The 10,979-nt window shown below is 37.2% G+C and overlaps 1 protein-coding gene across 1 annotated transcript in view; it reads left to right on the forward strand.

Annotated features, from left to right (window-relative positions):
• Window positions 1–10,979, forward strand: part of ctnnd2b (catenin (cadherin-associated protein), delta 2b) — a 595,920-nt gene that overhangs the window by 497,299 nt on the left and 87,642 nt on the right. Inside the window, exon 20 of the mRNA XM_030159817.1 lies at window positions 7,120–7,384. Coding sequence (XP_030015677.1) covers window positions 7,120–7,384 — 265 coding nt within the window. The remainder of the gene's footprint in view (window positions 1–7,119; window positions 7,385–10,979) is intronic.

Consider the following 10,979-nt stretch of genomic DNA (forward strand, 5'->3'; position numbering starts at 1 on the left):
TAGTAGTAGTAGTAATAGTAGTGGTAGTAGTAATAGTAGCAGTAGTTGTAGCAGTAGTAGTAGTAGTAGTAGTAATAGTAGTGGTAGTAGTTTATCCGGTTGTTAATTACTTTAAACAACAAACAAAAACCAACATATCCATGGTTCCATATCCAATGCGACTGAAAGGGTTTAGGCTGAAGTTCAGACTCATTTTGCCTAAGCCTGTTTACAATTAACACAGTGTTTCCACATGAAAACAAACCAACAAACCAACAAAAAAATGTCAGTGTAATCATTGCTGAATATCCAACAGAAGAGAATATATATTTAATTTAATTCAGGTAAATCATGTCCTTATCTCAACTACCAATATTGATCCTGGTCTTTTAAACAAGTATTTTCTTTAGTCAATCCTGAACTCGATATTTTTGAATAACAGTTAATTTGTGCATCTTTTTAACAGTTTTAATTATTGTAAACTGTTTGAATCGATCTTCCAGGCCATTCCAAAGATTAACCCCTCTAGCAGAAATACATCTCCTTTTTTTATTTGTTCTTGCCTTAGCTTTTTTAAAACTGCCGGTTCCTCTGAGACTATTCTGACTTTTCCTACATTCAAACATCTCCTGGATGGAAGGAGGGAGAAGATTATTATGTGCCTTGTCCATCACTACCACTGTATTAAAATCAACGAGAATGTAGGGAAAAGAATAAAAGAGGGATTTTCTTCCAACAAAACAGAAATAAGTATTCTCCTTTAACACAAATGAAGTAGGGGCCAGATTTACTACAGCAGCATAAATTAGTGAGAGCAGATACCATAAAAAAGCGACTACCCAGTTTTTGCTGATGATTTACTAATGATTCGCCAAATTACCAACACAGATGCAGCCACTTCGTTCCAGTAATGACCAGTACTGCTCTACCAAGACCAGCACACATTAGTGCACAGGCAGATTGTGTATACAGGGTGTCCCATAAGTCTCCATACATAGGAAAAATAAACGTTTCTTGACATAAACCATTTTTATTTATATCAGTGGTTCTTAACCTGGGTTCGATCGAACCCTAGGGGTTCGGTGAGTCCGTCTCAGGGGTTCGGCGGAGGTCAAGACACACACTCGACTCATTAGTCGGGTGTGTGTGTCGGGCAAGGTCCGTGTATGTAAACAAACGGCTTCGGAGACTCTTTCTCCGATTGACATCCAATATACGCAGTGTATTGTTGTTGCTTATAGCACTACAACACATCCGGAAGTGTTTATAATCTCTTCCACTCGTCTGACGATGAATTATTTGAGTATTTTCCACATCGTTGTTATGACTTTTGCTACTTCCTGTTAACCACGGAGGCAGCCATGTGTAGCGTTTGTTTACATTTTTCGGTCACCGTACTGGTCAGTTACAATCATGCGATGACCGACACACCGTCGCGGATGGAGAAATCGTATTACGCTAAACCCGTCAGTCACACTGATTTGCAGTAAATATTCATTATTATTGTAGCCTGATGGAAATTAGGTGATGGGTGTGTGTTAAAATGTTAAAAATGATAAATAGCATAAATACAATAAGTTCATTATTGGAATACATAATGTTAAAAATTAAAACCATTTCAGTGTGGTAGTATTAAAAAAGGTCATGTCTTTGTGAAAAGGTGTGTAATTTGTTGTAAGTTCATGCACTGTATTGGTTTAGTTCTTTGAACACAGTGATGTTAATGCACGGTTCATTTTGTGCACCAGTAAAACATATACCTGTGTCTTGAATTTGAAAAAAATCACGTTTCATTTTTTAATAAAGAAGGGTTCAGTGAATGCGCATATGAAACTGGTGGGGTTCAGTACCTCCAACAAGGTTAAGAACCACTGATTTATATAATATGCTCTATATGACTGCCATTTTGTCGGGAACACATTTCAATGCGTGTCTGCTGAAGAACTAGAAAGAAGAAATATAAAGAAATACATGTTAGAACCATATGTATTATGTCTCCTGTGTATGGAGACTTATGGGACACCCTGTAGATCCACCAAATGAAGGCATCAGGGGAGTCTACAACAACACTGGCTCTTTTTACGTTTACTCTTTTTATTGTACGATGGCAGCGTCGTACAAGTTACTTCCAAACTGTAATACATGACAGATTACTTGTTACTATTAAAACCTATTTAACCCTGACCATATTTTCAGGGGGAAAAAACGCCTAAAAAGACATACCCCAACTAAATGAAGAATGACTTCACAATAATAAAGTTCATATGGATGTTCTTGGTGTCTATTGACATTTACAGACCTCACAGAATCTATTCCCATTGTCTAAAATATTGTATCTATTACTATGCCTGAGTAAACTGTAACAAACCAAAAGAGAAATTAGAATTTTTTTTATCCTCGCCTGTTTTTTTCGGCTGGATTGACGATGATATGCATAAATTAATTGTTTGTGTCGGACATTTTTAATAGGCAAGGCAAGTTTATTTGTATAGCACATTTCAGCAACAAGGCAATTCAAGGTGCTTCACACAGGACATTGAAATAAAAGAAACAAAAAGAAACACATTTAAAACATTATAAAAGAAACATGTAAAAGGTGATGAAAAACAGCAAGTAAGAAAACAACACATAAATTCAAAAAAAAAAAAAAAAAAAAAATAGAATAAAATAAAATAAAAATAAAAACACACACATATTAAAGTAAGAGTTGCAGTGCAGAGTTTCAAAGAGAATATAAAATTTAAAAAGTCAAAAGTCTTTTAGTCAAAGGCAGCAGTGAACAGGTGAGTCTTTAACCTGGACTTAAAAGAACTCAGACTCTCAGCAGACCTGATATTTTCTGGTAGTTTGTTCCAGATATATGGAGCATAGAAACTGAACGCTGATCCTCCATGTTTAGTTCTGACTTTGGGAACACCGAGCAGACCTGCACCAGATGACCTGAGTGGTCTGGATGGTTCATACTGGACTAGAAGGTCTCTGATGTATTTTGGGCCTAAACCATTCAGTGCTTTATATGCTAGTAAGAGAATTTCGAAGTCTATTCTCTGAGAGACAGGGAGCCAGTGTAGAGACTTCAGAACTGGACTGATGTGGTCCACTCTCTTGGTCTTAGTAGCGTATATTTCACCCCCCAAAGATTAAAAATCACGTTTGGACATTAAAGTTTGCACTAAAATACACTTTTGATGTACTTTTATTAACATAAGGGTCTAAACTTTGAGCAAAAGTTGAAAAAAACATCAATTGTCCTGATTTATTATATTTTTATAGTAGATGAATATTAATATAAATTTTTTAGGCTCGCAGGCGGGTCGATAGGGCTAAAGGGGTTGTAGTTGCATACTATCTGAAAATATTACTATCTCAAAATTGTAATGAGTTACATGACTCCTGTATTACTTTTGAGTTACATACAGACCCTCATCATAAATCCTAACCTTAACCTGTGTGCAGTAGAAACCAACCCCCCCCACCACCACCACCACCAGTACAAGAGATAGTAGAGCCTTGGGACACATACAGGGTGGGGAAGCAAAATTTACAATATTTTGAGGCAGGGATTGAAAGACAGTGTATGACCAATTAGTTTATTGAAAGTCATGAGAATTTATTTGCCACAAGAAAATTGACATAATAGAAAATGTTTTTATTCTATGTGTCCTCCTTCTTTCTCAATAACTGCCTTCACACGCTTCCTGAAACTTGCGCAAGTGTTCCTCAAATATTCGGGTGACAACTTCTCCCATTCTTCTTTAATAGTATCTTTAAGAAAGTCGACATTGCTGTGTGAGGTTCTATTGGTAGCATGTTCTAAAACGCCCCAAACAGCAGAATCCAGAGGGTTTAGATCTGGGCTAGAAGGCGGCCATAAACATGATTCCCAAAAATTGCTAAAGTTGGATTTGTTGCTGTTGTCAACAAGTGTTTTGGTGTTCTTGTGTAAGATTTTAACTTCAAATCATATTTTACTGCATTCCTAACGGTCTTGTTGTCTACCTCAAGTTCAATTGCCATTTTTCTCATGGATTTGGTTGGATCCTTTAGGATTTTGGATTTGAGAGCTTTAATAAAAGCTTTGGTACGTTTGTTGTTGCTTCCTCCACTTCCAGACTTTCTTGTAATAGTTTTGCTCATAGTCATTCTCTTCTTTCCATTATAAACAGTCTTTATGGACACTCCAACTATTTTTGAAATCTCCTTTGGTGTGACGAGTGCATTCAGCAAATCACACACTCTTTGACGTTTGCTTTCCTGATTACTCATATGGGCAAACGTTTCTGAAAAGGTATGGATAATAGTGTTAGGTATGATTATGACATCAATATATGTTTGGTTTCAGAACAATTGACGTAGTGCCTGCTGAGAAAAAAACAACTAAATGTTCATTGTAAATTTTGCTTCCCCACCCTGTATATTTGTGCCCCAAAGTACATGTGGACGGATAGGTCAGTAAGTAACGCTACGATCGACAATGCTTGCATTTTTCTACATTTTATTTTTATTTCAGCTCATCTGTCCATATTTACGCTGATGGTGGAAACAAACATTTGCAATATAAAGAGCAGTTTCTTGAAAATCAGAGCAGCAGTTTTTACATAACCCCCCTGACAGACGGACAGACGGACAAACATCAATCGCACAACCTCTTTTACAGATGAAACTCCAAATGAAACGGACTGAAACAGAAGCCTCGAATGTCCCTCACAGGCTTTATTATCTCTTCATGTACAATATAAATCAAAAGACATTCATCAGAAAAAAAAAAAAAAAAACATGCAGCGTGGGTCTGAGCTGCCAATGGGGTCGTGACACCCCCACCACCCCGGGGTGATGACCCAGTTAGGATGAAGGGCAAAGGGTGCCACGGTCAGGCTGCCCCAAAGGCAACACTACGCTGTCAAGGGAAATGTTATCAGTATATGACAGACAGGATGGGTGTGTTTTTACTCTCTGTGTCTGTTTGGCAGCAGCTAAATAAACTGTCTCCAGTCATTTTAATGATCAGTAACACTCTGAGTTTCACTGAAAAATACTTACAAAATACACTATATAGACAAAAGTATTGGGACACATTGAATTCAGGTGTTTCTTTTCTAACAGGGGTCTGAGATCAGGGGCGCCGCTACCAATTGTCGGCCCCATGTAAGCTAAACGTTGTAGACCCTTTCATAAAATTCAGTATCTTGTCAACCTGTTGGAACAAGAGAGGGGGGGGTGTCCATACATAACATCACTTGCACTAGCTTGAAAATGAAACTGAAACTTAACATGCTTTCAACGTCTGATTCCTGACTTCCATGCCTCCCTTACACAGCGGATCTTACACGAAATTTTCACAACTTCTACCCTGTATCCACTGGACCTCCTCCTCTGCTCTATACCCCCCCCCCCCAATTGCTGGGCCCCATGAATTTCTCATGTTTACTCCCCCTTATCGATGCCCCAGTCTGGGATACAAAACAATAATGACAAATGTCATGATATACAGGGGTTGGACAAAATAATGGAAACACCTTCACCTCAAGATGATAATGCCCCAATCCATACAGCTAGAATTGTTAAAGAATGGCATGAGGAACATTCTAATGAAGTTGAGCATCTCGTATGGCCGGCACAGTCCCCAGACCTCAACATTATTGAGCATTTATGGTCAGTTTTAGAGATTCAAGTAAGACGTCGATTTCCACCGCCATCGTCTCTAAAAGAGTTGGAGGGTATTCTAACTGAAGAATGGCTTAAAATTCCTTTGGAAACAATTCACAAGTTGTATGAATCAATACCTCGGAGAACTGAGGCTGTAATTGCCGCAAAAGGCGGACCTACACCATATTAAATTATATTTTGTTGATTTTTTAAGGTGTTTCCATTATTTTGTCCAACCCCTGTAGTATTATATTGGGATAAATATCTAGGGATGGGAATTGATAATGATTTAACGATTCCGATTCCATTATTGATTTTGCTTGTCATTTGGATTCCTTATCAATTCTCTTATTGATTCTCATTGGGTGAGGGAATAGAAGAGTACAAACAGGTTTGTTTGCATTAACTGTCTTTTATATTTTCATCTCTACACAGAAAATATAACACATACAGTATGCATAAATGATGTGTGACATAACCTTAGAACAAACCTTCGGCACTAATAACAGATGACACCCTGGTGTTTGCTCTGCCGCTACATTCACAAACGTCATTAAGTAGCGTATCAAACACGTGACATTCCTGCAAATGAATTGCATGCTGTGGGCAAATGTTTGAGCATATTTGAGGAATTTCCCCCTTTGAAGAAATGGAAGCTTTACAAGTGGCCCTGGTGTCATCTTTTGGCATGAAATATAGTTGTACTTTGGAGCATTTCTGCCTTGACGCCATTTTGGTTACGTTCTAAACCAAAACGTGCAATAAAGGCAGAATCAATAAGCAAAATTGTTAAGCAGGCAGGCAAAAGATTCCAAGGAATTGAGCTACTGGGAACCGGTTCTCAAAAACAACCAGTTCTCGATTCCCATCCCTATAAATATCATTACATTGGTTAGTTTTGTGCCTCAGAAGTGGTTTTTACTTCATTTTTTTTCAACATTGATTTTTTTTCTTATCTATGACTATGATTTTAAATGTTCTACCTTTAAATTTCTAAAATATTTTTCGTGCTCTGACTGTAAATAATAATTTTCCACCACAACTAACCATCTGCTTTCTTCATATCTCTTTGAGGAAGAAAAATCTCCCTAAACTTTAAGGAAATATTGTTGTTTTTATCTCACATCATCAGTACATTTTGCAGCTGTAGACATGTGTCCCAATATTTATGTCCATATAGTTTATAAACATTAACATTTCCTTAAAGTTTATTGGGAGATTTGTCTTCCTAAGTCAGATTTGAAGGGGTAGAACATCTAAAATCATTGTCATAAAAAAAAAAGAATGAAGCATTATAGACGCAAAGATGACAATTTAAACCCCTGAATTCAAGGTGTCCCAATACTTTTGTCCACGCAGTGTATATTAAAATAAACAACACTAACTGCTGTGTTCTTTCATCCACATTTCCACCTTGTCTTCTCCTTTAAACATCCAAACCCTTTGACCTACATTCCCCATCCACCCTGTCAATCTCACCCCGTGCGCCCACAGGTAAATACGCCATGAGGGACCTGGTGCACCGCTTACCCGGAGGAAGCAACAACAACAACAGCACCAGTGGCAGCGGAGGAGGGGGAGGCGGAGGAGGCCCCAACAGCAGCAGCCTGGTTGGGAAGACCATGTCCGACGACACCATCACAGCGATCTGCTGCGCTCTGCATGAGGTCATCACCAAGAACATGGAGAACACCAAGGCCCTGAGGGACGCCGGTGGCATCGAGAAGCTCATCGGCATCGCCCGCAGCAAAGGAGACAAGTAAGATGAATGGGAAGACGGAGGGTTTGGATTCAGTTAGAAATCATGTGACGGAATTTTAACCCTTTACAGTTCACTCATAGAAATACTCAGATTTACTGGAGGACCTAACAAGACTTTATTACGTTTGTGAGATTTTAAACACTTCCATGGTCATCTTAATACTCAAAAGATGGAAGAGTCATTTTCTAAGCAAAGATAATGACATCCCATAATAACTTTATACCTTCATAAGCCTCAGAATCAAACTCCATTCTTTTTATTTAGAGCTGAGTCCAGTGGCTTCTATTTTTATCACTTCTTTTCTTTGATTGTAAAAGTTGTCTCTTCATGGTTCTCATTCCATCTGGTGGTCATATACGGTAAATCCCTCTGCATGTTGCTAGAAATAAATTCAGTTCATATCTTTACAATCTAATACATCGGAGTCTTTGGCAGAACTTCACAGCTCTTTATTCTCAACACTAATAATAATTTTAGGTATTTTTTTTAATATTTGAAAGTTGAAATACTAGATATAGACCATTTATGCATTGATGAACACTTCCATGTTTGTCTTAACACTCAAAAGATGGAAAAGTCATTTTATTCGCAAAAGATAATAACATCCCATAATAACTTTATACCTTCATAAGCCTCAGAATCAAACTCCATTCTTTTTATTTAGAGCTGTGTTCAGTGGCTTCTATTTTTATCACTTCTTTTCTTTGATTGTAAAAGTTGTTTCTTCATGGTTCTCATTGCATCTGATGGTCACATAAATCCCTCTGCCTTTTGCTAGAAATAAATTCAGTTCATATCTTTACAGTCTAATACATCAGAGTCTTTGGGAGAACTTCACAGCTCTTTATTCTCAACACTAATGATCATTTTTAGGTAATTTTTTAATATTTGAAAGTTGAAATATTACATGTAGAGCGTTTAAAGCTCAATCAGCTGCTATTTCCAAGACTGCAAATAAAATCAGAAACAGGTTGACAGCTCCTCCTACAGGTGGGGAGGGAGAAAAGCGCTACAAAAAATAAATAAATAAATAAAAATTCAATAGAAGAATGACACATGATGACTGTAGGGTCGTAACACTCAACACACAGAATGGACACGCACATCTCAGCATGTACAGCTGGACTGAATATAATCTGCTCTGAATCATCTCCATATTAACTGATGTTGACTGTAGGATGCACCTTTCTGCATATTCATGTTAATCAGGCAGCCTGCTGCTTCCGTAAGACTGAAATATTCAACATTAGCAGAGCACAGAGGAAACAGGAGGTGTGGAAAATTAAGCATTAAAATAAGGATTCGGAGAGGAACGGAGGAAAACCCATCAGTCCGGTCGACGAATAGGTGGAGTGAGAAAGGGCCGCAGCCTGGTTTTGATGAAGAACAGCGAGGGGAATTATAAAGAAACCTGAAAAAAACATGCTCTCTTCTACTTCATCATCATCAGGAGGAGGAGGAGGAGGAGGAGGGTGGAAATAGAGGCTCAGATTTTAGGCTGTGAGTCAACAGTCAGAACCATCGATAGAAAATAAGGTCCTCCACAGAGTCTGTCTACCTGCACACTGATGTTTTCTGGTGTTTTGTTTTTTATTCTGCGCCTGACAATACAAGCTGTTATTGTTTTTTATGTACTGTATAAAATAGGGGTGTCAAACATGCAGCCCGTGGGCCAAAACCAACACGCCAAAGGGTCCGATCTGGCAAAACTTGTGAAATACAAAAATTAGACTGAAGATATTAACAATCATTTTAGACCAATATGATCTAAAGTGGGTCAGACCAGTGAAATACTATCATAATAACCTATAAATACTGACAACTACAAATGTTCCTCTTTGTTTTAGTGTAAAATAAAAAAAAGACAAACTATCCTTACACAAAAAAAATGTGAATAACCTGAACAAATATAAACAACATTAGGTGTCTTAAGAAAAATAAGTGCATTTTTAACAATATTGCTAAATGTTGCTAAATCTTTTGTGTTTTTGTAGATCCATTTTGATCTGTAAGTTGTAATACACGTGTAAATAATAAACTGAGGCAGAATATTGTTAAAATTACACTTATTTTTCTTTTTTTTGATGAATGTATTGTTATTAAGTCTTTCAAACATACAAAAAGTAAGACAAACACTGAGACATATAGCAGAGGTATAAGACGCCACAAAAATTAAAAAAAAAAATTAAAAATAAAGGGTTCCACTATGTAATTACCCGATCACTTTGTAAGCAGCACACATTATCCAGAGTCAAAAAGGATGCCATACCACATTAAAAAAAAACATTGATCCATTCAACGTGGCACTTATTAATTACTAAGGACAGTTTGTCCATGTAAACACTTTCATAATGTGATTGAAATTTTTTCACTCTAAAGCACAGGTGTCAAACATGCGACTCATGGGCCAAAACCAGCACGCCAAAGGGTCCAATCCAGCAAAATTTGTGAAATACAAAAATTAAATTGAAGATATTAACAGTCATTTTAGACCAATATGATCTAAAGTGGGTCAGACCAGTGAAATATTGTCATAATAACCTATAAAAACTGACAACTACAAGTGTTCCTCCTTGTTTTAGTGTAAAATTAAAAAAAGACAAACTATCCTTACACAAAAAAAATGTGAATAACCTGAACAAATATAAACAACATTAGGTGTCTTCAGAAAAATAAGTGCATTTTTAACAACAAGTGGGTGAGACCAGTGAAATACTGTCATAGCTAGAAAAGCACAGACCTTCACCAAGGCAGATCACCCCCCCCCCCCCCCCCCCCCCCCACCTCCAGCCCCCGTCACCACCAAAATTTAATCATTTGTTCCTTGTGCCAGTATCAACATTTCCTTAAAATTTCCTGAAAATCCATCCGTAACTTTTTGAGTTACTTTGCTAACAGACAAACAAACAGACAAACCCCGATGAAAACACAACCTCCTTGGCGGAGGTAATAACCTATAAATAATGACAACTATAAATGTTTCTCTTTGTTTTAGTGTAAAAAAAAAAAAAAAAAAAAAAAAACAAGGAAAATTAGGTGAAAATATTTACATTTACAAACTATCCTTACACAAAAAATATAAATAACTTGAATGAATACAAACAACATGAAATGTCTCATGAAAATGTCAGAAATTTTTAACAGTATAGCTGTGAAATGGGCCTTAAATTCTGTTCTAAGTAGTCCTAAAAGTCTTAAATATAACTCGTAGAAACCTGTAGGAACCCTGTAAAATGACTTGGACACCCGTGGTATAAGGAATTGTCGAATCAACAGTTTAATTTTGTTGTTTTCATAATGATCCAAAGTTAAACCTATGTTTTCCTTTTTTCCCCGACAGATTACTTCAAGTTGCTTGCTCTGTGTCACTAGCACAAGGCAGGCTTTTGTAATCAGAGGCCAAAACAATAACATTCACCGAAATGTCTGGAAGAAATAAATTCTAATTTCCGAGGTGCTGATAAGGCCATATGAGCCAATTAGACTCCTAGCCATTAGTCAGCTGAGTCAAACCCTGCAGGATGTGGAATGAAATATTGGCCGATCAATCAATCTCCTGAGCAATTATTCAATTTGGCCTGAAAACAATTTA

Source organism: Sphaeramia orbicularis, chromosome 17, assembly GCF_902148855.1.
Source record: "Sphaeramia orbicularis chromosome 17, fSphaOr1.1, whole genome shotgun sequence".
Lineage (NCBI taxonomy): Eukaryota > Metazoa > Chordata > Actinopteri > Kurtiformes > Apogonidae > Sphaeramia > Sphaeramia orbicularis.